Consider the following 27,121-nt stretch of genomic DNA (forward strand, 5'->3'; position numbering starts at 1 on the left):
CATCGGCTAAAGGGCTCAGCGGGCAAACGAGTCGCATGTCTGCATGTTCCAGGCATCCCTCCACGCACGCGATGGCACATAGCCAACCAACCACATTTCTCCTGGGATTTCCCCCTCCCACCACAACCCCCCCCAGGACTCAGCGCTGGAAAGGGGCCATTTCCTGTAGCTATTGCTTCCCAGCCCTGACCCTCTCTGAGGATTGCAATGCCAACATACCTCTTGTAAACCTTAGCCCGCTCTTGCAAGCGGAGAGATTTGAACTCCGAACTCCAGGAGCAAGAGCACTGGGCCTGCTAAGTACTCACGTACCATAGGGCAGTGGGGAGTCTTAGTGCCAGGTTTAGCTCTGGCACTTCTTCATTCTTACTTATTTTATTCTGCCAGGGCAGATAAGGCCTGATTCAATGGAGGGATTCCCATTGAAACACAAAGATGTTGGGTCAGGCCCCAGGGGTTGGGTCAGGCTCCTAGTTTGCCTTCATTCCTTGGCTTTACTTGTAGCTTCTTCATCTAAATCAACAGCCTTATTCTGAGTCCACAGCTCCCCCCGTGCCCCACAGAGCAGCACATCTGTGCCAGGGATGAGCAGGGCTTGGCGAGATAGGGATGGGGAGGCCAGGCTGCTGATATGCAGGATGGGAAGGGCTGATTCCAGGTGTGCGCACGTCCCACTCAGTAAAAGTGCTGCAGCGCCGAGGGGCTCCGGCTCCCGCTGGCTTTGACTGGAGACGCCCTCTGAAAATCCAGCTCCTTGGTCCGAGCCCCGGTTCTGCCACTGACTGACGGTGCGATTGGGGGCGAGTCACTTCTCCTCGCCGTGACTCTGTTTCCCCGTCTGCCAAAGGACAGGGCACTCAGGATGCCGAGCCACCGCTGTGCCAGGCTTTGGGACCTGGAGACAGGAGGGGATGTATAAGCACTGACTGTTATTTAGAGAGAGGTCCTGGCGTGGATCTAAAGCTTCAAGGGTGCTCAGAGGGTGGGTCTTTGCTGTAGCTTCCTCTCCAGCACTAATAGCGTTCCTGGCTACTGGGATCCGTTTGGCCGATGGTCTGCGTATTACAACTCCCACCTCTTACCATTGCTCCGTTTAATCCCCAGCTGCAGCAGGACGTGCCGCGGGGACGGAAGCACCATTGGGCTGACGAGAAGAGGCCGGGGCACCTTTGGCTCAGAACCCCCTCAGGTTGGAGGGGATTGGTTGGGGATTAGGTCCTGCTTTGAGCAGGGGGTTGGACTCGATGACCTCCTGAGGTCCCTTCCAACCCTGATATTCTATGGTTCTATGGAGGGTTTGTGTCTCCACTCACAGTTTAATGGGGAGAGGGGGGTGTAGAAAACCTTTTTTACTGGGACCCCGGCCAGGCTGGAAGCACCTGCGAGCACAACAGCAGGAGCCTGTGGCTCAGAGAACAGCTCGGCCCAGCAGATCAGCTACGAGGGACTTGTCTACAAGAGGCATTGCTGCCTGGCAAGCCAGGAGGTGAATTTCCAGCACATTTGCTCGCTGCACAGGGATATCCTGTGTAGACAAAGTTCATAGGGATTATCAAGGGAGCAGCTCCGATTTTTCACTGACGCCTTTGCTGTTGGAAAGCCCTGGCCTGCTGCCTCCATCCTCATTAGGTGAATGCACACACAGGCCAGGTCCAGCACAGACTGGCTCAGGGCAGCTTCCCCAGCCTTCTCCCTTGCTGTCTTCTCTCTCCTGCTCTCACCACAGCTGAGTCAGCGTGGGTAATGCAGGAACTGCCTCCGGGACAGGGATTTCCCTCTGGCTGGAACAGCTGGCTCCTCAGACTCCCTGGATCATTCAGTGTTTGGCAGGAGACCGAGCAAAAAACGTAACTTGGCCCATGGAGTTTGAACTTGGGTTTGGGAGCGTGAGCTGGGGACCCCCTCCAATGCCCTGTCCGGGAGCAAAGCTTCCTGCAGCTGCCTGATCACCGCGGCTGTCTACACGCCTTAAGCCTCTCCTGAGATCCCCCCCACATGGAGCCAGCCTGGAGTTGCCAGCTCCAGCCGCGTGGGACCCTTCTCTCGCCAGTCAGCCGAGGGCAGCGGGCCTTGGGCTCTCCCAAGCTCAGCACTATTGAGCTGCGTTTGCAGGGGGATGGGAAGCCTCCTCCAAAGACGGTCGCGGTGCTCCAGGCATGGGTGGCTCGGCAGCTTGTGGGCACTGTACTGCAGGCCGACGCAGAAGCTTAAAGTGAGGCATGTGCGTAGGTGAGGGCAGGATCCGCACCAAAGAGACCGTAACGTTCAGCTGGGCTGAGTTTTCGTTCATGTTAAGCCCTGGTGTTAAATAGCAGGGGTTTTTTTTAACATTCAATAGTATTTCTTTCAATATTCATAGATATTTTATATATTATTAAGGTCAGAAGAGACCATTATGATCATCTAGTCTGACCTCCTGCACAAGGCAGGCCACAGAATCTCATCCATCCACTCCTATAACAAAACTCTCACCTCTGTCTGAGCTATTGACGTCCTCAAATCATGGTTTAAAGACTTCAAGGTGAAGAGAATCCTCCAGCAAGTGACCCCTGCCCCATACTACACAGGAAGGCGAAAAACCTCCAGGGCCTCTTCCAATCTGCCCTGGAGGAAAATTCCTTCCCAACCCGAAATATGGCGATCAGCTGAACCCTGAGCATGTGGGCAAGACTCACCAGCCAGATACCCAGGAAAGAATTCTCTGTAGTAACTCAGAGCCCACCCCATCATGTAACGTGCGAGTGGCTGATGGGTCTGTGCGCTGGTGCCATCTGGTTGCTAGGCTTGGAACTGTGTTTCATAAGCCCTATATGACTAATAATCGCTGAAGATTCTCCTTCAGCTCAAGTAGCGGGGGGGCGGGGCTGTGCTTAGAAGCACATTTCTCAGTGCTGACTCTTCAAGCGTTTGTAAAGGGGCGCCCTCCTCGGAGGTCTCAGCCCAGCTTTGTCCTTCTCGATCGCTAGCTTCTCCCTTTGCCCTTCAGGAGACCCGCTGGGCTGTACACTGATCAAGTCCTCAGAAAACCCTACCTAAAAGACTAACACCCAGACAATGCTGAATGAGGAGCAAATTAACCTCAGAAGAGAACCTATCAATTATAGCCAGCACAAATAACAATCAGGCCCTTTAATTTTAAACTTAATCCCCTTCGTCTTAGTGTGCCCCAGGCGTAACATGCAGCAGCAACCAAAATACACTGCAGCTGCCCTTGCATCCTCCGTATGCAGCCCTGGGGACAATGAGAAGAGAGGCTGGGAAAGCCGGGGGAGGAGGCCGGGTCATGGCAGGCCAGGGTGGGGACTGAGCTATTTAGGGTTAGAGCCCGCCAGTGTCTCTGCCTGGGCTCACACCAGCACCTAGCGGCATCACTGGGTGTGTCCCAGCAGAGCCATTGGCAGATCTGGGCCTTAGACTTTAAGGGCCAAATCCTGCAATGATTTGACCCTCATGCTGCCCTGCTGAAGTCAATCAGGCTGCATAGGGTTTGAGGCAATGCAGAATCTTCATGGAAGGGTGATAGGGGTGACACCTCAGTATCCTGCTGGGATGGGTGGAGAGAGAGAGAGAGAAAGGGAAATAGAAAGAGAAAGATGTATGGGGTGCATAGATATGTATGGGGGTGGATAGATGTATGGGGGTGGATGGATGGGGAGATATGGATGGGGTGGATGGATGGCTAGATAGATATGTATGGGAGTGGATATACATGTATGGCGGTGGCTAGCTGGCTAGATAGATATGTATGGGGAAGATAGAAGTATAGGAGTGGATGGATGGATATGTATGGGGTGGATGGATGGATGGCTAGATAGCTATGAATGGGGTGGTTAGACATATGCGGGTGGATGGATGGCTAGATAGATATATTTGGAGCGGATAGAAGTATAGGATTGGATGGATGGACGTGTATGGGGTGGATAGACATACGGGGGTGGATGGATGGATATGTATCGGGTGGGTAGACTTATGGGGTGGATGGATGGATATATATGGGGAGGATAGACATATGGGGCTGGATGGATGGCTAGACAGGTATGTATGGGAGTGGATAGACATGTATGGCAGTGGATGGATGGCTAGATAGATATGTTTGGGGGTGGGTGGATGGATGGATAGATAGATATGTATGGGGAGGAAAGACGTATGGGGGTGGATGGATGGCTAGACAGGTATGTATGGGAGTGGATAGACATGTATGGCGGTGGCTGGCTGGCTAGATAGATATGTATGGGGTGAATAGAAGTATAGGATTGGGTGGATGGATAGGTAAGGGGTTGATGGCTGGCTAGCTAGATAGATATGTTTGCGGGGGGGTAGATATGGATGGATGGATGGATATGTATGGGGTGGTTAGACATATGGGGTGGTTAAACATATGGGGGTGGATGGATGGCTCCCAAAATGGCCCGCAGGGAACATGGCATGGGGATGGAGTGTCCCGTCCTGCCTTCCTCCCTCTCACATTCTAGGGAGGAAATCAAAGGCTGCCTCCTTTCCAAGAATAAAAACTCAATTAGAAAGCAATTAGTTTGACTGGCTCGTTAAGCCACTTCAAAGGGGAGCTGTCTTTCCCCCCCGCAGCCTGCGAGTTCCAGAAATTCCAGGGCAGAAATAATCTTTGTTCGTTTCACGACGCAAGCAGGAGGCCAAAGCCGGGAACAGAGACGAAAGCAACTGGTGCTTTCACGGGCTTTGGAAGCTCTTTTTCTCAGGAGGAAGTTAATTTTTACATTTGTCTTTAAAGCGTCCCCCAGAATCAGAGCAGGGTGCGATTCCTAGCGTGCACAGACGTGCTCACGCTGGCTATCATGAGCTGGCAGGCGTATGCGTATCGACGCGAGCTCAGAATCCCACTCCCAGCTCCAAGTGTAGATGAACCTTAAAAATGACCGTCCAAAATCAAGACCTGTTTCATAGAATCATAGAATATCAGGGTTGGAAGGGACCCCAGAAGGTCATCTAGTCCAACCCCCTGCTCAAAGCAGGACCAAGTCCCAGTTAAATCATCCTAGCCAGGGCTTTGTCAAGCCTGACCTTAAAAACCTCTAAGGAAGGAGATTCTACCACCTCCCTAGGTAACGCATTCCAGTGTTTCACCACCCTCTTAGTGAAAAAGTTTTTCCTAATATCCAATCTAAACCTCCCCCATTGCAACTTGAGACCATTACTCCTCGTTCTGTCATCTGCTACCATTGAGAACAGTCTAGAGCCATCCTCTTTGAAACCCCCTTTCAGGTAGTTGAAAGCAGCTATCAAATCCCCCCTCATTCTTCTCTTCTGCAGACTAAACAATCCCAGCTCCCTCAGCCTCTCCTCATAAGTCATGTGCTCTAGACCCCTAATCATTTTTGTTGCCCTTCGCTGTACTCTTTCCAATTTATCCACATCCTTCTTGTAGTGTGGGGCCCAAAACTGGACACAGTACTCCAGATGAGGCCTCACCAGTGTCGAATAGAGGGGAACGATCACGTCCCTCGATCTGCTCGCTATGCCCCTACTTATACATCCCAAAATGCCATTGGCCTTCTTGGCAACAAGGGCACACTGCTGACTCATATCCAGCTTCTCGTCCACTGTCACCCCTAGGTCCTTTTCCGCAGAACTGCTGCCGAGCCATTCGGTCCCTAGTCTGTAGCGGTGCATTGGATTCTTCCATCCTAAGTGCAGGACCCTGCACTTATCCTTATTGAACCTCATTAGATTTCTTTTGGCCCAATCTTCCAATTTGTCTAGGTCCTTCTGTATCCTATCCCTCCCCTCCAGCGTATCTACCACTCCTCCCAGTTTAGTATCATCCGCAAATTTGCTGAGAGTGCAATCCACACCATCCTCCAGATCATTTATGAAGATATTGAACAAAACGGGCCCCAGGACCGACCCCTGGGGCACTCCACTTGACACCGGCTGCCAACTAGACATGGAGCCATTGATCACTACCCGTTGAGCCCGACAATCTAGCCAGCTTTCTACCCACCTTATAGTGCATTCATCCAGCCCATACTTCCTTAACTTGCTGACAAGAATGCTGTGGGAGACCGTGTCAAAAGCTTTGCTAAAGTCAAGAAACAATACATCCACTGCTTTCCCTTCATCCACAGAACCAGTAATCTCATCATAAAAGGCGATTAGATTAGTCAGGCATGACCTTCCCTTGGTGAATCCATGCTGACTGTTCCTGATCACTTTCCTCTCCTCTAAGTGCTTCAGGATTGATTCTTTGAGGACCTGCTCCATGATTTTTCCAGGGACTGAGGTGAGGCTGACCGGCCTGTAGTTCCCAGGATCCTCCTTCTTCCCTTTTTTAAAGATGGGCACTACATTAGCCTTTTTCCAGTCATCCGGGACTTCCCCCGTTCGCCACGAGTTTTCAAAGATAATGGCCAAGGGCTCTGCAATCACAGCCGCCAATTCCCTCAGCACTCTCGGATGCAATTCGTCCGGCCCCATGGACTTGTGCACGTCCAGCTTTTCTAAATAGTCCCTAACCACCTCTATCTCTACAGAGGGCTGGCCATCTCTTCCCCATTTTGTGATGCCCAGCACAGCAGTCTGGGAGCTGACCTTGTTAGTGAAAACAGAGGCAAAAAAAGCATTGAGTACATTAGCTTTTTCCACATCCTCTGTCACTAGCTTGCCTCCCTCATTCAGTAAGGGGCCCAGAGAATCAGATTCAGAATCTTGGCCTGGAGCTGTGAGACAAGGGACCAGAAGTTTCACCTTCCCTTAGATTTTCTATTAGGAAGAGATTAGGGGGATAAAGCAAATTCCATGGAAAATCCCATTGCTTGTGACTGACGGGCCCAAACACTGGTTAGTGTCCAGCGGGGATCAATGCTGCAGTGGCTGGGAGAGCAACTAGATGGTCTATCAGGCTTTTTCCATCTCTGATTGCTGCGGTTCTTGAATGTGCAAACCTATGGTCAGATTCAATACAGCTGCTGCTGCCAGACCTCTGTAGGGCAGTCTGTGGACTGGTGCGGGGTCCTGGCAAACTGGTATTCCCGACTGGAGAAGGTGAGGGGAGTTTCTGTCTGGGTGGGTGACCTGCCAAGAGATCCGAGAATGTTATGCAAGGTGGCATTGGTGATTCATGAAGTAGTGTTGGGACGCTGAAGAAATGCTTAAACATGGGGCTAGAGAGGGTCCACTTGTGCTATTGCAAAATGGTTCTCCAGATGTTTGGTTCTCACCATTCCAGCTCTTCGTGCCCATGTCAATGAGGGTGATGGAGCGGGGGCTCTGTGGCATCTGAAGAGTTGCTAGGGAGGGCACCAGAAGGACATAGCATTCTCCTTACTGGGGTGGGGGGTGCAGCTTCCTTTCCTCGCCCTGTTCAACCAAACGAGCCTGTGGAGGAGCCGGGTGAGGGCTGTCGGGGGGAAAGGTCAGGACCACGTGCTGAGAATCCTGTAGTGAATGGCCATAGGGGCACTAATGGGGCACTGAAAGGGCTGGTGCAAGCACTGGGCCGGTGACCCGTGCCCCAGTTCCTGCCGGCCCCGGCTTGCCCACTACCAGGCTTTGCTGTCCCTGCCACGGAGTGGATCTGCCTGGATCCTGTCTGCAGGGGAAATCCAGCCGAGCAGGCTTTCCTGCGGCTTCTACTGCCACTGACTGCACCTGGACTGCGTCGCTGGACCTGACTTTTGGGCGCACGCCCACACAGAGGGGCTGCGGGACCAGCGGGTGCTAGTGCAAACGCCAGAGAGTCATTCCAGGGACTCCGCTCCCTTTCCTCCCAACATGGGGTGTTCTAGAGCCTCTCCCACACCCAGAGCTCCCAGCTTGGCCCCTGTTGCTCTTAGACTGGATACGTGGGCTGGCACCCGTGGCCCAAGCCCATCACCCTGGCACCTGCCAGCTTTCACTGGTGCTCATCCTGTCCGCACCGGCTGATCGTGTTCCATGGGAGCCAACGCCACCCCGTGACCACATCCCGGGACACAGCGGCAGCACCTCCAGCTTCAGGGCATCGAGCCAGGGTTCGGAGCCGAATGCCCTTCCTCCAGACCCCCAGCCCTGGTGCACAAAGCCTTGGGGAGCCAGCTCAGCCTCACAGCAGCTGCCTGCAGCACTGAACCCCCCCAGTGCCTGAGTCTTGTTCTGGAAACCAGGTTGTAAGCTCCAGGCCCCAGGGGGCTTTCCTGCCCCAGGAGGGATTAAAGCTTAATCTGGGAGGAGGAGGGGAGGCGCCCTGGAGATCAGGGAGGTTTGGCAATCTGCTTCGCCGGTAGCGCAGTCACCAGCAAATGCTTCCTTCCTCGAGACGAAGCTGGCTGCCTCTCTGGGCGCTGCATGTCCTGACCTCTGAAATCATAACTCACGAGGCAGGAGAGCCCCTGCCAGAACTGAGAAGGGGCAGAGAAGCGGGAAGGGGAAGACAGTGAGAAACACCAGCAAGCCTGGAGAAAGAGCTGGTCCAACAGGAGGCAGTGTGGCTGGGGGGATAGAGCGCTAGACTGGGCTTCAGGAGAGCCGGGTTCCTGGCTCTGCCACTGGCGTGCTGGGTGTCCTTGGCCAAGGCACTTCCCCCCCTCTGTGCCTCAGTCTCTCTTTCTGTAAAATGGGTGTAATGATACTGCCCTCCGTTGCAAAGCACACTGAGATCTACTGATGCTAGCTATTATTATTGCTTGTCGTTAAGGCCCTAGAGTAGGGCTCGAAAGACTGGGGATCAATCTCTGTCAGGGACTCTGTTCTAATCTAATAATCAGGGTTCTTATACTGCACTCAGCTGTGACCACGGGCAACTCACTGCAGCTCTCTGACTCTCAGTTCCCCATCTGTAAGAATGGGGCTAAAATCCATCCATGATGAGGGCCATGTAAACACGCACAGCTGAATCAACTCCACAGCCAGGCCAGGGGTTGTCCTTGGTTGGATTGCTCTTTAATAGTCCTATTGCTAATTATCTCTACACCAGTGCATAGCTACCTCGTTAGCAGAGAGGGGACTCAGCTGCACATTTTGGCTCTGGCTTCAGAACACAATGGGGTTTCGGTTTTACACTCCTGGCTTAGCCCGTCATATATAAACTCTAACCGGGATGGGCCCAGATCCTCAGCTGGTGTGAACTGGTGCATCTGAATTGACATCAGTGTAGCCACACTGCTTTACACCAGATCTGGACTGACAGTCAGATGGGGGAGTGGTAGGGTTGCCAACTTTCTAACTGCACAAAACCGAACATCCTAGCCCCGCCCCTTCCCTGAGGCCCCACCCCCTTCCCCATCCCTTCCCTGAGGCCCTGCCCCCACTCACTACATTCCTCCTCCCTCGGTGGCTCGTTCTCCCCCACCCTCACTCACTTTCACTGAGCTGGGGCAGGGGTTTGGGATGCGGGAGGGAGTGAGGGCTCTAACTGGGGGTGCAGGCTCCAGGGTGGGGCCGGGGATGAGGAGTTTGGAGTGCAGGAGGGGTCTCCAGGTTGAGGCAGGGGGTCGGGGTGCAGGAGGGGATATGGACTCTGGGCTGGGAGTGCAGGCTCTGGGGACGGGGATGAGGGGTTTGGAGCGCAGGAGGGGTCTCTGAGTTTGGGGGTGTCTCAGGGTAGGGCAGGGGGTTGTGGCTTGGGCTTACCTCAGGCGGCTCCTGATCAGCGGCGCAGCGGGGCTAAGGCAGGCTTCCTGCCTGTCCTGACACCTTGCTGCACCCTGGAAGCAGCCAGCAGGTCTGGCGCCGTCAGGGTCCCTTTTCGACCACGTGTTCCTGTCAAAAACCAGACACCTGGCAACCCTAGGGAGCGGGTCCACAATGGGAGTCTAACCCTCTCCCCCCATCCACGCCCCGGCAGTCAGCTGTGCTCAGAGTTGGAGTTCTGCAAACCACAGAGACTGTCCGTAATGCTGACAGTCCAAGCCGGACTTCGAGACTCTTCAAGGTTCAGACATGTCCTGGTGCCAGCTTGGCCCGCAAGACACATACATCCTCACTGAAATGTGGACCCATGTTTGAGTCTGGATTTCACAACTCCCTAGAGGCCAGAGGCATCTGGGCTAATCACAAATGCACAGAGACCTCAGCGCTGCCCATTGCATCTGGCTGATTTCCCTGGGCTCAGAGGAGCCCAGCCAGCACGAATAGCAGCAACGTGAAAACCTAGCAGAGCTTTGCAGGGGAGATGGGTCTGGGCTGAGTGAGGTAAATGGTGCAGTAGCTCCTTGGGGGGCGTGAGGAGCAAAGGCCCATCTGGTGGAGGAATCCCCTCCGGAGACCCCCGGCACCTTGCAGGTGTTGTAGCTATTTAAAGGCATTGGGAGGAAGGGCGGCTGGCTTGTTAGTCTGCCGTTATTACTGGCTGTTTATTTTCGGCTTGTTGGATGTTTCCTTTCCTAGCCAGCGCTTGTGGCAGCAGGAGCAACTGGCAGGGAAGCAGCCTTGCCGTGCCTTGCCTTTCCATCAGGGCGCAACCTTGTCCTCGCTCCCTCGCTGCATTTCTCTAGTCCAACCCCATCTGCATCTGCTCGGCCAGTGATTGCCCAACCCACTGGGGTGTGTGTTCCAGGTCCTCCCCATGCCCCATCCTCGGAGGTAAAGAGGCCCCAGCTAGGGAGCTGTAGCTCCTGCTTGTTGCTCGGGAGGTCCCCGGTTCAGTCTGTTCATCTTCATTTGAGAGGAAGGGAACTGTGTTTAGCTAGACAGCAGAATAGAGCTTCAGGGTTCTCCCACTGCTGTGCTCTTTGGCACTCACAACAGCGGCAAGCATGGCTTCTCCCCGCTACCACTTGAGCTGTGGGAAAATTTCCTTCCTTTCCAAGTGTTATGGGGCCTATGACACATGGGGGAGCAGTTTGATTGCGTCCAGCAGAGGACGGAGACGCACGTCCCCAGCAGACAGCAAATTAATAGCTGAGTGCTTCGTTTGCATTTCGGCGAGGCTGCAGACAGAAGGGAAAGAGAAGGCATAGCAAAGACACAGGCAGGTTCTGATATTTTTAACGATGCAGGTTCCATTTATTATCCCTGGTTCTCCCGATCTCTGCATAGTGGGGTTTGAGGTGGAGCTGCAGGCTGGGGTGAGCCGTTGGGTTTACAGAGTTGCATTTTAATAGAGTCTCTTTCAGGGCGGGGGTAGGGGTTGGCGGTTTGTGAAATACAGCTGGGAAAGACGTCTCTGCCAACATGCAGCCTCCCTGGGTTGATCAGGAATAGGAATCCTGGCAAGGACCTGGCTACGGAGATGCCTAAACCTGTCGTGACGCCCTTGGTCCCCTTTCCAAGAAATGCAGTGGTGATGACCCAGTTTCCCACGCTGCCTGCCCGGAGCTAGACTGCTGGGGAAGCAGCAAGAGGAGCTACAGGCTTGTTTTGTTTTGTTTTGTTCTTCCCTCTCCTCATTTTTGGGTTTAATTGTCTCATAACCCACCTGCTTTGCCTGGTTTTAATTGTGATCCGCTCTCTTCCAACGCAGGGCTCTCCTTCACCTTCTCCCAATCGTCTCATTAGCTGGAGCCCTCAGTCAAAACTCCTCTCCCAGCAGCCTCGTTAGCTATGCAGAGCCCTGCCCTCTCCGTGTCCCAGCAGCCTTGTTATCCTGCTGCCGCGTGTGCCTCCGAGACCCACTCGTTAATTATTATTATTAATGATTATTGTTACAAGTGGTTAAGAGGCGCCTGTCTTGCTATCGTTCCTGGGTTCACTTTACAAGGATGAGCTGTAACAGCAGATGGTGTGTCCTGGAAAGGGAGCATATATATCTACCCAGCAGCCAGCTAGCTGGCTAAGTGGCAGTTAATCTATCTATCTATCTAATTTATCTATCTATCTATCCCTATATACCCCCTCTACCTAGCTATCTATCTATTCACATACACCCCCTCTATCTATCTATCTATCCATCCCCATACACACACATCTATATCTATCTATCTATCTATCTATCTATCTATCTATCCCTTTACACACCCTCTATCTATCTATCTATCCTGTAGTCGGCCTATCTCCCTTTTCAGATATCTGTGACCTTAAGAATAAAACCACCGTTCCTTTTGCTCAAAGGAATGTTTGTTTCGATAGACATCAAAGATGGAGAAGCCACCTACTCCAACCACAGGGACTAGGCCAGTTTGATCCCTGAAGTATACTCCCCAGAGTTTTGTCTTCTCTAGTTTACGGTGTCCCAAGAGATGAGCCTTCCACTGCTTTGCTGAACACACGGATGTTGTTGTAGTTGCGGCAGGTCAGCCTAGCTGGGAGGCTAACGCCTGATTTACATTTAAAAGTTCTCAGACATTGCGATGGTGCACAGCTAGCTGGATGGAATAGTGGTTCCGTCGACTTGCCTACCGCTGCTTGGGAAGGTGGGTTACCCACCCTCTGTCACTGTAGGAAACATCTACAGAGACATAACTATGGCACTGTGCCAGTGCAGCGCCCATAGTGCAGATGTGGCTGTGGTGAGATGGGGCCATTGAGGGAGCTGGTTTCTTAGCAAAGGGTTCTGATTCCCCCCTGGCGGGTATGTAGCGTTCCCAGGGGGAGCCCGCCCCCAGGCTGATTGCGGACTGGAGCGAGGCGATCCGCAGCTCTCTGCTGAGAACTGACATTAGGTGACCGGCCAGCTGACATCAGCTAACTTGCATTCGTGGCAACCCGCAACCGGTAAACAGCAAACAGTGCCGGGGTGCCTAGGTGTGGAGCTGGTGGGGAGGGGCTTAGCAGCATCACTGCCCAGCATCTCTGCTACGTATTGAACCAGGAAAGGAGGCTGCTGGGTAATTTCTTCCTGCCCAGCCCATCGAGGTGACCCCCGGCTTGCTGCCCTGGATGGCAGCTCATTGTGCCATGTGTCTGCCATATCCCTGCACTGACCGGTAATCCTGGGGAGGGCACACAGTTTAGCGGGTGGGAGATACAGTTGCAGGAAGCAAATCTTTTCCCTGCGGTTATTGGTCAAGGGGATAGAGCATTGTACTGGGACTCAGGAGTCTACTCCTGGCTGGGCCACTGGCCTCCTGGGTGACCATAGGCAAGTCGCAGCACTTTCCTGTGCCTCAGTTTCCCTACCTGTACAACAGGGATAATGATCCTTCCCTTCTTTGTAAAGCACTTGGAGCTTGGCGGGTGGCAAGTGGTAGAGAAGAGCTGGGTGTTACTAATATTGTTTGGCTGAGCACATCCCACAGGCAGCCTGGGCATCTCCTTAGTGCCCGTGGAAGAGAAGAGACACAGTGAGATGATGCTGAAGGGAGGGGCACAATGGGATTGATCGGAGAGGAGCCCAATCTCGGATGTCCAGATTTTATAGGGACAGTCCCAATTTTTGGGTCTTTTTCTTACATAGGCTCCTATTATCCCTCACCCCCGTCTCGATTTTGCACACTTGCTGTCTGGTCATCCTAAGTAACACAGGGCTGTTACCCCCATTGTACAGAGAGGAAACTGAGGCACAGAGAGGCTAAGGGAGTGTGATGGACCAGAGACTTGAACTCAAGCCTTTCAAGTCCTACACTAGTGCCCTAACCTCTGGGGCATCTAATCCTGACTTTTCCATTGAGCAGAGTTAGGTCAAATTTTTCAAAGTGGCCACTAATTTGGGGTTCCTTGATTTTTGGGGGTGCATGATTTGAGACACCCCAAAGCAGTGACAATGTCTGAAAATGTGACCTCTCCGGGACCGATCCCGCCTTGCCCTGTGTGCTGTGCGGTCACTGACACTGCTCTTTGTGCAGGGTGCAAATGATGAGACAAGCTGCCAGGAAGTGGAGAATCAGGCTCATCTAACTGAGTCCCTGGCTCTCTTCAAAGCCTATTTCCAGATCCGTCTGTCGTGCCTGGATGAGGTTGCTGCCTGTCCTGGAATTCAAGTTATTCTCCTGATTTTCAAAGCTCCGACCTGTGTCCTCGGTCAGGGCCCCATGTTCATTTGGACTTCATGGCTTCGTGCCATGCCTATGGCAGCACCACAATTTGATGACCTGCATTGGTGACCTGAAGTATGATCACTTCTGACTCTTAATCTCCCTTAAAGGAGACCTGCAAAGGAAAAAGAAAGAGCACTGTGTCTTTTTTTTCACTTCTTTCTGATCTATACAGAAAGCCTGAAAGGGTTGTTTTTCTGCTGTTAATTTTTTAAGCTAAGAAACAGCAGGAATATCAGCTCTGTTCTCACTTGGCTTTGCTGGAGGACTCCTTGGAGACTCAAGGGAGGAATAAAGCTTTTGATTGAAAAGGAAGAGACATTTGGATCTTTGTCAAAGACAGTCTTTCTCCAAAGGGTTTGTTTGACAGTGGAATTAAATAGGATTCAATTAGTTTGAAAAGTGGGATGACATTTTTGAGAAAATGTTCATGAAAAATCCATTTTTTTCCCCTGTTCAAACTGAATTTTCTCCTGCCAGCTACATAGCTGGTAAAAGTGTGCCAAGATTTTTGTGATGTTTTTGTGTCCTTTCTAGGCCCAAACGTTGAAATTTTCCCACTGGCTCAAGTGTTGAAAGAAACCATATAAACCCCCCCGAGTCTGAAACAATCACGGCAGCACAGCCTGCGATGACATAATTCTCCTCCCTGCGCCAGTCATCTGGGGAGATTCAGCGTAGACAAGAACAGGAGTTCGAATGCCAGCAGAAAACCAACATATTTTACTACCCCTTTCTAGCCCGCTTCATGTAGCATAAAGAAGCAAAAATAAAGGGCACTCACCCATTGCCGCTCCCCCCCCCCAGCACAATGATTCTTCTTCGTCCCCGGGCATACCCTCTGAGTGACTTACTAGCACCCACAGGCTTCCCTTATTTAGCTGCCAGGTATAGATCATAGTCAGCCAGGAATTGCCCTGTGATGCTTTCATTGTTCAAGATGGTACTCAAAACTATATTGCAAGCATGTGGACCACATAAATCCTCCCCAAGTCCCACTGACAGAGGCAATTTCACTTTTATAACTACAGCGCACAAATCCTTCTCCGTGTAGGTGTAAGGGCCAATCCTGGGCAAAATCCACTGTGGGTTATTAGACGGTGCCTGCTTAAATTCCCCTGCAGCTTCCCTTGTATATGGAATTCTTCACTGCTGAGTCACTGTTTGCTGTTAAACAGCTGCCATGTTCCACCCTAGAGGTGGCTGCATTTCAGAGGTGGCTGAAGGGATTCCTCAATACAGTCGGTAAAGTGCTTTGGAATCATGCAGGTTGAAATGGAATGTATTTGCATATGGCCAGATTCTGTCTGTTACTCCAGGGGGAATTTAGACTCACCGTGCCGAGGTCAGAGGAGTGGGTCTGGAATGACTAGAAATCAGAGTTAGCATTTCAGCCTTTCATTGACCCAGTGTGATGCGGGGACGCTGTGCTTCCTATGGCCGAAGGCTGGGTACATCTGCACGAGAGCCCCAGTGTGGGACCAAGGAGGGGGGACACACAAATGATTATTCATGCCGGGATCTTAAAATGGTGTAAGGCTCAACTCTTTGGCTTAAAGAACTCTCTCGGCAACCTCTGCATGATGACTCTCTATTTCTGGCATAAATAACCTTTGGCAATAAAATGGAAGGGGAGAGATACCAAATTTGCAGGGAACACATGTCACGTTGGCACTAAACCAAGGAACACGGGAGGCAAAGTTGGGGGTGAAGTTACAGTTATTGCAAGCCCACTTTTATAAACACACCCTGCCCTATGAAGAGGTCCTTTTGGAAGAGAAGAGCAGCAAGTTTAGACCTCTAGGGGTTACCTAAGAAAGCTCCCGCCCACAGGATCAGCTGCTTGTGGAACCAGTGAGACTTGGTCCTCCAGTGGCCAGAAGGGCTGGGAGCAGGCAGGGGCCAATCAGGGCCCGGCAGGCCAGATTAAAAAGAACTGGTTGCTCCTTTCAAAGGCCAGTTCTGGGTGAAGCTGTGATAGGAAAGGATGGGCCTTCCTGTCTTAACACAAGACACCTGCCCTGGTCAGGAGCCTCACATGGCCAGTATTTTGGTTGGCTCAACAAAGGACTATTGATTTATGTTCCGATCTTTAGCACCCAGGGGGCTATTTTGAATTGTGTCCATTTATTTCCTGTAAAACAAGGACCAGCTCGCTCTGTGGCACAGCCTGGCTTGGGTGAGCTCATGAAATAACCTTACAGGCATGGGGGTAAACAACAGCAGTTCCCAGGGCGGAATATAAAGGGCACGCTACAAAGAATTAGCAACATGAAAGGTAGGCTTAGTTCTGAGGGGCTGGGACATGAAGCGGCAGCGGGGAAGTTGTGGGGACGTGGGGGGGGCGGTGTAGAGGCGGAGTGGTGTGTTACAGCTGTTGCAAAGGGGTTTGGGCTGTGTTGAAAGCCTCACCTAGGGACTCTTGGGCAGATAAAATCCTGGCCGTTTCCCAGGGTGGACACATCACCAGCACCATGTGGGTGTTTGGCCAGCCAGATGTAGAATGCAGCTGCTCTTTCAGGGTGAAATTCACCGCTGGGCAAAGGGGCCATCAAAACGTTTAGGGACCACATGAGACCTGAGGGGTGACCCCCACCTGCAGTACGGTCAGCCACTGTGACAATCAACCCAGCCCTGAGTTTGCTAAACCCCTGATCTGTAGTGTGGAGAGGAATGAGGCTGGCCAATGGGAGGAGAAGGGAAATAAATCTCACCTGAGCTGCCTGGGTAACAAATTTTTTCCCACTCCCCTGGGCTTGGTGCTGGGATGCTCTTCTCTGGGCTAAAAGCTTCCTTCCCTTTTGTTCTCTTCTCCCACAGAAACCCAGAGCCTGGAAGAGTGCGGCCAGCGGGTGAAGATGGTCCTGGAGTCGCCCACCTTCCCCCAGCAGCATGGCCTCCTCCTGCAGCACCTCACCAGCCATTTCTGCAAACTGGGTCAGAACAGCAGCAAAAGCCACCTCACCCCCAGGGCCCTGGGGGAGCTCTTCGGTGAGGTGCTCTTCCGCCCGCCTGCATCATGGTGAGCTGGCTTTGAGACGCTCCTGGCTCTTGTTGTAACATATGGACAGTGCCTAGCACCAGGCGGGGCTGTGATCTCAGCAGGGCGGCTAGGTGCTGTGGTAACCCACTGACGAGTGGGTCTGACAGAGCCCTTTCTGTGCTGGATCAGCACACGACATGAGTCCGTTACAACAGGGGTTCTCAAACTTTTTCTTTGTGAGGCCCCCCCCTCCCAGTATACTATAAAAACTCCAGGGCCCTGAGGGAGGGTGCCTCGGGATTCCTGGCTTCAGTCACCTTGGCCAGGGGAAGGCTTGAGGCTTTAGCCCTGCAGGGCTCAGGGCTTCAGCTGTGGAGGGGTGGGGGAACTTGGGGCTCTGGACTTCAGCCACCAGGCATGGGCGGGCTGGGGCTTCAGCTGTGGGGTAGGAGGTCTCGGGGGTCTGGGCTTCTGTCCTGCAGGGAAACTAGGGCTCAGGGTTTTAGACCCACAGGGGAGCACCAGGGCTTCAGCCTCACAGCTCCATTCCTGGCTTCAGCCCCGCGGGGGGGCACCCAGGCTCAGGGCTCCTCATGACTCTCTCTGGTTTCAGCCCCATGGGGATGCCAGGGCTCAGGGCCCCGTGCCTTAGCCCAGGGGCCTCATGGCCCCCTGAAACCAGCTCATGGGCCTGCCAGGGGGCAGCAGACCCCTGGTTGAGAACCATTGTGTTACAGTCCAGCTAGTGAGCTGTAACTCGATCTGTAGCAGCCTGTGTGTGCTTTTACCTCCGGAGATCCCTGGTTCAGTTCCCCGGTACGCTGGCCACTCTACCCTGATACAAACCATTAGTTTTGACCCTAGCTCCGGCTCTATGGCCCTTTTCTTCTCATGCCTCTCTGCTGAAGCTGTCTCCAGCTGTGTCAACGATGCAGGTGCCACAGACTGCTGCTCATTAGGAACTGGCCTGTGGTCCCTGCTCATAGAACAGAACTCATGTCCCTTCTCGGCCGCTGTCCAGCTCCAAACGAGCGCAGGGCTAACCCAAGCTCTGCTGACATCCAGCCTCGGATGCCATTCCTCTGTGACAAGTTCAAGGTGAGGCAGCTGGAAGGCTTCAGCTATTTGACAGCGTCCCTTTAGCAACAGGGCCATTTGGTCCTTGAAGGAGGTTTAAAAAGTGTCCGCTCATGGGGGGGGGGTAAACCCAGCCCACCCATTCTCCCCTTTGCCATTGAGGAGGCTGTTAGTTCCTTAAAATGAAATAGACCTGTGGTGTCGGAGCCTTGTAGCGCCGTCCAGGAGCGTGGCGGCCTGCTGGAGGGAAAAGACGTGCTCTTTAGGAAGGAGTTTTGCTGTGTGTTATCTTCGGGAGGGTAGTTTTTCCCCCCATCTTTTTTATTTACGAACAGTTCCTCTGCTGGCCTCTTGTTCCCCTGTGACAATATTGAAAGGAGGGTTTGTTTCGGGGTAGGAGCAGCAATGGGAGCACTAGGGACACCTGGGTTCTATTCCTGCTTCTGTCGCTGGCTCGCTGTGAAACCTGGGGCACTTGGCCTCACTTTGCCTGTCTGTAAAATGGGTATAATCCTAACACTGGCCTGGCTCCCAGGTGAGTGAGGCTGAACTGCCTGCTCTTCTGGAGTGCTCTGAGATCTTTCACTGAAATGAGCTGCTGCAAAGCAAAACAACCCATCACAAGCCCCTCTGACCTCACAGCCCTTTGCAGAGCCACCAGCTGTGATTTCACACAGAGGGTCACGGCTCTGGGTTTGTGGCCCCAATTCTGTGACGCACTGAAGTGCGAGCCAAAGTCGCACTGACTGTAATGGGGTTTAAGTTCAGGATGTGCTTCAGTGCTCTTCCCGAACACAGATGCCTTTCTGAACCAGGACTTTAGTGATTTTGTTGAGAGAGCATATTCCTCCCCCACCCCAGGGTGTAGAGCTCTGCTCATGCCTAAGATTTAAGCCTGACCCAGCTCACAGCCCAGCCTGGGGGGTTGAGTTGTTTTCTGCCCCGGCTCTGCCAAATCTGCCAGCCAGACGCTGCCCCCTGCTGCTCTGTGTGCATGTTGTGGAGTGGGAGGTGCTGTAACTCCTCGGCACACCCACTCCACAGCACTCGGTGACGGCCAGTCATTAGGGCACGTGCTGCTGAGCCAAGCCCACGGGCAGGAGAAGGTCATCAGACCTGACCCAGCCCCGAGAGGCTGGTCAGGCAGTCAGGTCCCATCAGGTTGCTGCTGAGTCACAGACGCTGTTTAGATCCCACTCGTAATGGCATATGCTGTGCGTAGTAGATCGAGGTGACCTACCAGCACAAACATACAGGCACAGACCATTTCTCCATCCTTTCCCCGAAGCATTAGTGCTTCATAATAACAATATTTTAAAAAATTCCGCCCCCCCCCCCCACCCGTGTGTAGCAATTAATTGCCACAACAAGCTGTCAGCTGGGTTAAAACCCAGGACTTTCATCACCAAATACACAGGCCTCAACCACCTGAGCTAAGGGAACAATTCCCTTAGCCTGTAGCGGTACCAGGCTCTTATCCTCTCTGTAGGCCAGCTGCTAGCTAATGTGTGTACTATCATACACACATAGCCAGCAACTTATACAAGAACATAGCGCTTATTAAGCAGATTGCAAAGAGCTTTTCATCTATAGATCTCAAAGCAGGGATCGTTATCCCCGTTTTACAGATGGGACACTGAGGCATAGTGGCAGAGCTGGGAATAGAGCTCAAGTCTTCCACATCCGCTTCCCGTGTCCCACCCACTGGCCACACTACCTGGCTCTGGAAGGAAATAGTTAAAGGGTTGTCCCCTAAAAACGAATGAGAAGCTTTTCTGCTGTGAGTGTTGATATTTGAAATCTTGCCTGCCATTCCCTGTACCCAGCCCTGCACTCAGTTACGGTGGGATTGGTTAACAGACACTGGTGTCCCAGGTGAAAATGGTTGTGCTGTGTGCTGTCAGGGCAGGGGCTTAAAGCTAAGTTGGGGCAAACTTTCTTCTGTGCGTTGTTTTGTAAAATGCAATGGGGGCTAAGCCAAGAGAGAGATCTTCATACCAGGGAGAGGGAGCAGGTACACACAGGGGCATTTACAGGGCTGGGAAGCCTTGTCACCTGTCTGGGAAGCTTGTCACAGCCTGGGCCTGACGAGGAGCTTGGGAATGGTTTGGAGAGAACTCATCCCAGAGGACTGTGTTTGACCCCTTTGAGTGGGGTGCTTGCCTCAGCCTGTTGGAGTACAGCACTTAAAGGACAAGTCTATCTAGCTAACTGTCCTAGGATACTGATTCATCAAATGACCTAGATAGATAGATAGATCAGAGTGCTAAGGTCTAGGAGGACTGATAGGTAGCTAACTAGAACAGTATGCTAAATGTCTGTCTGTCTGTCTATTCATTCTGTTAGGTCTTTGTGTTCTGATCAGTCTAGCTGGCTGGCTGGACCGCTATGTAAGGATCTATGGGGATGGATAAGTAGTTGGCTAGCTGGATCAGTATGTTGGGATCTAGTAGGAGAGTTGGCAAGATAATATACTATCGATCAATTGATCTATCTGGCTGGCTCTCTTCCTGGATCTTGATATATTTAGCTGGCTGGCTACCCAATCCATCCTCCTGGATCTTGGTGTATTGGTCTAGCTAGTTAGCTAGCTTGATTAATCGGTATGCTAAGATCTGGGAGGATGGTTAGCTAGGTGGATAGATCTTAGTATTCTGATCTGTCTACCTTGATCTTAGATTAATCCATATACTATGATCTCTCTCTCTATCTATCCCCATACACCGCATCTCTCTCTCTCTCTCTCTCTCATTATTATTATTATAATACAGTACATAGCTATCTAATCTATTTTCTACTTATCTCATTTACCCATTCATTTATATCCCATTGGTTTCAAGAGTCACACCAGGGTTGCCCTGTGTTTTCCCTGTAGCCCTTGGAGGTTGGAGTGCCCTGGTTGGGGATCCTCTGCCATGTCTCAAACAGCTAAATGGGACTAAATCAGGGGGCCCAGATAATCTTCATCCAATAATATTAAAGGAATTGGCACATGAAATTGCAAGCTCATTAGCAAGAATTTTTAATGAATCGGTAAACTCAGGGGTTGTATCGTATGACTGGAGAGTTGCTAACATAGTTCCTATTTTTAAGAAAGGAGAAAAAAAGTGATCCGGGTAACTACAGGCCTGTTAGTTTGACATTTGTAGTATGCAAGGTTTTGGAAAAAAATTTGAAAGAGAAAGTAGTTAAGGACATTGAGGTCAATGGTAAATGGGACAAAATACAACATGGTTTTTACAAAAGGTAAATCGTGCCAAACCAACCTGATCTCCTTCTTTGAGAAAGTTACAGATTTTTTAGACAAAGGAAACGTAGTGAATTTAATTTACCTAGATTTCAGTAAGGCGTTTGATACAGTGCCACATGGGGAATTATTAGTTAAATTGGAAAAGATGGGGATCAATATGAAAACTGAAAGGTGGATAAGGAATTGGTTAAAAGGAAGACTACAGCAGGTCCTACTGAAAGATGAACTGTCAGGCTGGAGGGAGGTTACCAGTGGAGTTCCTCAAGGATCGGTTTTGGGACCAATTTTATTTAATCTTTTTATACTGACCTCAGCACAAAAAGGGGGAGTGTGCAAATAAAGTTTGTGGATGATACAAAGCTGGGAGGTATTGCCAATTTAGAGAAGGACCGGGATATCATACAGGAGGATCTGGATGACCTTGTAAACTGGAGTAATAGTAATAGGATGAAATTTAATAGTGAGAAGTGTATGGTCATGAATTTAGGGATTAATAACAAGAATTTTAGTTATAAGCTGGGGACGCATCAATTAGAAGTAACGGAAGAGGAGAAGGACCTTGGAGTATTGGTTGACCACAGGATGACTATGAGCTGCCAATGTGATATGGCGGTGAAAAAAGCTAATGCGGTCTTGGGATGCATCAGGTGAGGTATTTCCAGTAGAGATAAGGAGGGGTTAATACCATTATACAAGGCACTGGTGAGACCTCACCTGGAATACTGTGTGCAGTTCTGGTCTCCCATGTTTAAGAAGGATGAATTCAAACTGAAACAGGCACAGAGAAGGGCTACTAGGATGATCCGAGGAATGGAAAACCTGTCTTATGAAAGGAGACTTAAGGAGCCTAGCTTGTTTAGCCTAACCAAAAGAAGGTTGAGGGGAGATATGGTTGCTCTCTACAAGTATATCAGAGGGATAAATACAGGAGAGGGAGAGGAATTATTTAAGCTCAGTACCAATGTGGACAGAAGAACAAATGGATATAAACTGGCCATCGGGAAGTTTTGACTTGAAATTAGACGAAGGTTTCGAACCATCAGAGGAGTGAAGTTCTGGAATAGCCTTCCAAGGGAAGCAGTGGGGGCAAAAGCCTTATCTGGCTTCAAGATCAAACTCGATAAGTTTATGGAGGAGATGGTATGATGGGATAACATGATTTTGGCAATTAATTGATCTTTAACTATTCATGGTAAATAGGCCCAATGGCCTGTGATGGGATGTTAGATGGGGTGGGATCTGAGTTACTATAGAGAATTCTTTCCTGCCTATCTGGCTGGTGAATCTTGCCCATATGCTCAGGGTACAGCCGATTGCCATATTTGGGGTCGGGAAGGAATTTTCCTCCAAGGCAGATTGAAAGAGGCCCTGGGGGGTTTTCAACTTCCTCTGTAGCATGGGGCACATGTCACCTGTTGGAGGATTCTCTGCACCGTGAAGTCTTTAAACCTTAAATTTAAGTCTTTAAATTTGAGGACTTCAGCACCTCAGACATAGGTGAGAGGTTTATCGCAGGAGTGTGTGGGTGAGATTCTGTGGCCAGCATTGTGCAGGAAGTCAGACTAGATGATCATAATGGTCCCTTCTGACCTTAATATCTATGAATCGAGTAGGTGATTTGTAACCCAGCAGCTTGCTCTGTGTGAATGACATAATGGACTCACAGCCATTGCTCTGGCACTTCTTCGGGGTTTTCTAAGGGCTTGTCTGTACTAGAGTTTTCTACCTCGAGCAAATGGACAATCCACTCTCCTTAGCCAACATGTTTGCAAAGCTTGGCATTGGCCCTTCATGAATGCTTGCTACACACCTTTGGTCTTTTGTGGAGTAGCCACACGAGGCTTTGATTCATAGGTATTAGATATTAAGGTCAGAAGGGACCATTATGATCATCCAGTCTGACCTCCTGCACAATGCAGGCCACAGAATCTCTCCCACCCACTCACACTTTCTAAACATGTTAGAAACCCACCTATTGTCTAGACACGTTTGATCCTGGGCATAATCTCCCTTCCCATCCCCTATTCTGGGGTGTCAAGCCCGGCATGCTATTACCACTACTCAGCCATGGTGCCCACGCCTTAGCTGATACAATTGTTATTGGGAGTATAGCCAGGGGAGCCAGAATGCGGGGGAGGGGTGGGGGAGTCAGGTGGCCATGGCCCCATCACTTTTAAAAGAGGGCTAGGCCCTCCCAAATTTTACCAGCCATAAGGGCAAGTGATGGGGAGGAGGGGGTGGAGAGGAGTGAGCGGGAGGTGGAGCCTCGGGGGGACGAGGCGGTGTGGGAGGCGGGACCTGTGGGAAGAGGCGGCATGGGGGTGGGGCCTCAGGGGAAGAGGCGGTGCAGGAGGTGGGGCATCGGGGAAGGAGAGGGGCCTCAGGGAAGAGGCGGCACAGGGGCTCAGGAAGAAGGGGCAGTGTGAGGGCGGGGCCTTGGGGAAAATGGGCCGTGCGAGGACAGAGGCTTGGGGAGAAGTAGGAGCAGGGTCTCTGGCAGGGAAGGGGAGGTGTGTGGCGGGGGTGGGACCATAGTTCAGGCTCCGGTGGCCCCCTCACTTGTAGGGAGCCTCCGGCACCCCTGAATATAGCTGGTTTGGGAGCTGTAATTTCAAGCCCCACGGGATTGCGGCAGCAATCGAAGGCCATTCCCTGAAAGGACAAATAGAAGGTTCCACTGACCCCCGAGTGTCCAGAACCAGCGTGAGGCAATGGTAACACAAGCGTTGTGGCTACTAACATGCAGCACCTCTAGATTTATTCACAGCCCCTCCCCCGGAACAAGGTGTGGGGAAGTTTTGTGCCTTCAAATGAACTCCTTAAAGGCCCCACTCCACCTCAGGAAGATAGCTCATGGCCCGCTCCCTTGTCTGGAGAACATTTGTATTTCCAGGTGGTGTCAGTCTCCCGTCTGGTCTTCAGGACCTATGAAGAGCCCCATGGCTTGCCTGTCTTGCAGGCCGTATCCCTAACCAGTCGGCTCGGACTGTCCCTTCTCAGAGCTCTCTCCTCACCTTCCACCCCCTTCTCTTCACAGCACGGAGGTGAACTCAGAACACCACGCGAAGATCATCGAGGCTCTCATTGTGGCCGGAGGCATGGCCGAGATGCAAGCTGCACCCGGTAGGAAACTATCCGGAAACGCGGGGCGAGGTGGGGAATAGCAGGGCATTGATTGCAGCAGGCCTGAGCACAACGCTTGCGGAATCCATGAGGGAATGAAAATAAAGGCTTCCCATCCCGTACGCACCTCTCGGCACATTGATTGCTTCTCTAGCTGCTGGAAGAGACTAGCAGGATTCTCTGGGCCTTGTGCAGATTAATTCTGGTCATTATCAGTTGCGTACGTGGATGGAGAAGGCTGTTTCATGCTCAGATGTGACCTTCCTAGAAAGTATTAAAGTGCATCAAGAGCAGATGAGGTCGTGACTTAACCAACTTCATCTTAAGGGACTGTTGGTGATGTTAGCCAGGGAGCGGTTTAGTCTCCAGGGAGTTCCTCACCAGACATCAGCTATTCCCTGCCTGCCTTGGTGATCAAGATGCCCCTCTGGCAATTTGGAAGGCGGTCACCCTGCTCGGGGCGGAGACGGGAGATCCAGGGCTTCCTCTCTTCTCTGTCTTTGTGCACGGGAGGTTGGTCGTTAGCATCTGACTGGCAGCACGGCTGGCGCTGGCAGCTGGGGATATTTTAATTGCTCTTCAGGGAATGGCAGAGCTGATGTTCCTGGTGTGTTGTTGGGGAGGCTTGACTTTGAAAGGAGCCAAGCACGTGAGGGAAGGGGAAGTTGTTTGCAGGCTCTGCTGTATTGTACAGCAGTCTGGCTTGCAGGAGGGTTATTTTCTGTGCTCTTGGTCTTGGTGCTTCTGATCTTGCTTACACGTGTCCTCTGAAGTGCAGAGATCAGTGAGGTCACAATAAGGCAGGGGCCACAGGCTCTGGCCATGGGGATACAACTGGACTAGGGTTGTTTCTACAAGGGATATCTCCAGACATGATCCCAAGGGCCTCCTGCCTTTACCGTTGAGCCATTTAGAGGAGAGGGTTTCTGTCACTTGCATCGAACAAACCAGTTTTAGCTCTGAAGATGGAGTTGAGATTACAAAAGCCTATTGGCTCTGGGCTAGAGGAATATAATGAATTTTTCTAATGTTCATCCTCTTTTTGTGAGAATAATGAATTTCAAAGGAGAGGTTGATGTCCACGGTTTGTCTGCAAAGAGTTCGTAACGTCTGTCCCTTTAGAAAGCTAGTTGTGAGTTTCCTACACTCCTTAATGTTGCCTGTGTTGAACAAGTCTAAATCGCATGGCAGGGTTTGTTTCTAGGGTGTTCTGGTACAGCTAGAAATTCTGTGGCAGCATCACTTAATTTCTTTTAATGGAGGAATCAATGAAATGTATGGAATTAAAGTAGACACGCTCACAATGGAGTTTATTTTTCTATTCGGTTCAGCTGAATTTAGGTCACCATCAGATTTTCAGTGCCCAACCTACTGATGACGTTTGTATTGAAAGCACATAATTGAGCAGGTTGTGCTCTTTGGTGGGATGAAAAGACATTGTCCAACCTGACTCCTCTTGTCAGGTTTGTTGCTTAATATATGGTTCATCCTTAAATCACCAGAAACATCTTCAGAGATTGATTGAGTTTGTACGTTACAGATTTTAAAAATTTAATAACAGTAAAGTAGATGGGCACTTATATCATGAGCTAGATTCATTAGAGAATCAAAACCGTCCTCATGAAAAGTATGTGCGGTTGAAGAGTATGATATATGGAGAAAACAGTTAGTTACAAACTGTAGATACAATCCGGCTTCCCCACAACTTGAGTTCTCACTTTGTTTCCTTTGTTTACCAGTCCCCACAACCTGTTTGGGCTCTATACACCACACAGAGCCATCTAGAGGCTGAATAATATACTGCAAATAAAACTAATATTACGACCGCTGAGAACAGGGATGGCTGACCTGTGACTCCGGAGCCACATGCGGCTCTTCAGAAGTTAATGTGCGGCTCCTTGCATAGGCACTGACTCTGGGGCTGGAGCTATAGGCGCCAGCTTTCCAATGTGCCGGGGGGTGCTCACTGCTCAACCCCTGGCTCTGCCACAGGCCCTGTCCCCATTCCACCCCTTCCCGCGCCCTCCTCTGAGCCTGCCATGCCCTCGCTCCTCCCCCTCCCCCCCAGAGCCTCCTGCATGCCACGAAACAGCTGATCAGGAGGTGCGGGGAGGGAGTGGGAGGCGCTGATCAGAGCTGCCAGTGGGCGGGATCCTCTGGATGCGGGGTGGAGGAAGCTGATGGGGGGCTGCTGACGTATTACTGTGGCTCTTTGGCAACGTACATTGGTAAATTCTGGCTCCTTCTCAGGCTCAGGTTGGCCTCCCCCGGCTGAGAAGATGAGGGCTGCACTCAATTTGCTGCATGCAATTTGGAAGACTCACAAGTGCAAGCAAAACACTTTGCCAGTTAGCTCCAAGTGTAGACCAGGGATGGAATGAAAAGATGGTTGTGAGTAGAACTGGTTGGTTGATAGACAAGAGACTGGTGAATAGATGCTCATGAATCACCTTGGAGAGTTTGTTCGGTTGTGTTTGTGTGAGTCGTGTTGTTAAATTTTCACTGGAATTTAGATCACCGCTGGCTTATTCAAATATTCCCGGATCCCAAAACTTCTCCCTATTTTAACACAAGATTATTCATTGATAATTTTTATCTACTGTAAAATGTGGTGTTTGTGATCCATCATTCATTATCTTCTTGGTTTTTGGTGGTTTTTTTAAGTCCAACATCCAATCAGGGAGCCTTGTGATTTCGATGACCAGTCACATCCCAAGTATAATGGCCAGGCTCAATGAACAGCTCACAGGCTGTTCTTTAGATTCATAGGCCTTAAGACCCCAAGGGACCATCATGATCATCTAGTCTGACCTCCTGCCCATTGCA

At 51.2% G+C, this 27,121-nt stretch overlaps 1 protein-coding gene across 1 annotated transcript in view; it reads left to right on the forward strand.

The window, feature by feature from the left end:
* The window catches only part of LOC119859766 (phosphatidylinositol 3-kinase regulatory subunit gamma), a 341,485-nt gene that overhangs the window by 159,850 nt on the left and 154,514 nt on the right, over positions 1 to 27,121 (forward strand). Inside the window, exons 6-7 of the mRNA XM_043520241.1 lie at positions 16,683 to 16,884; positions 24,210 to 24,295. Of these exons, the coding sequence (XP_043376176.1) occupies positions 16,683 to 16,884; positions 24,210 to 24,295 (288 nt within the window). The remainder of the gene's footprint in view (positions 1 to 16,682; positions 16,885 to 24,209; positions 24,296 to 27,121) is intronic.

This window comes from Dermochelys coriacea, chromosome 8 (genome assembly GCF_009764565.3).
Source record: "Dermochelys coriacea isolate rDerCor1 chromosome 8, rDerCor1.pri.v4, whole genome shotgun sequence".
NCBI classification, from domain to species: domain Eukaryota; kingdom Metazoa; phylum Chordata; order Testudines; family Dermochelyidae; genus Dermochelys; species Dermochelys coriacea.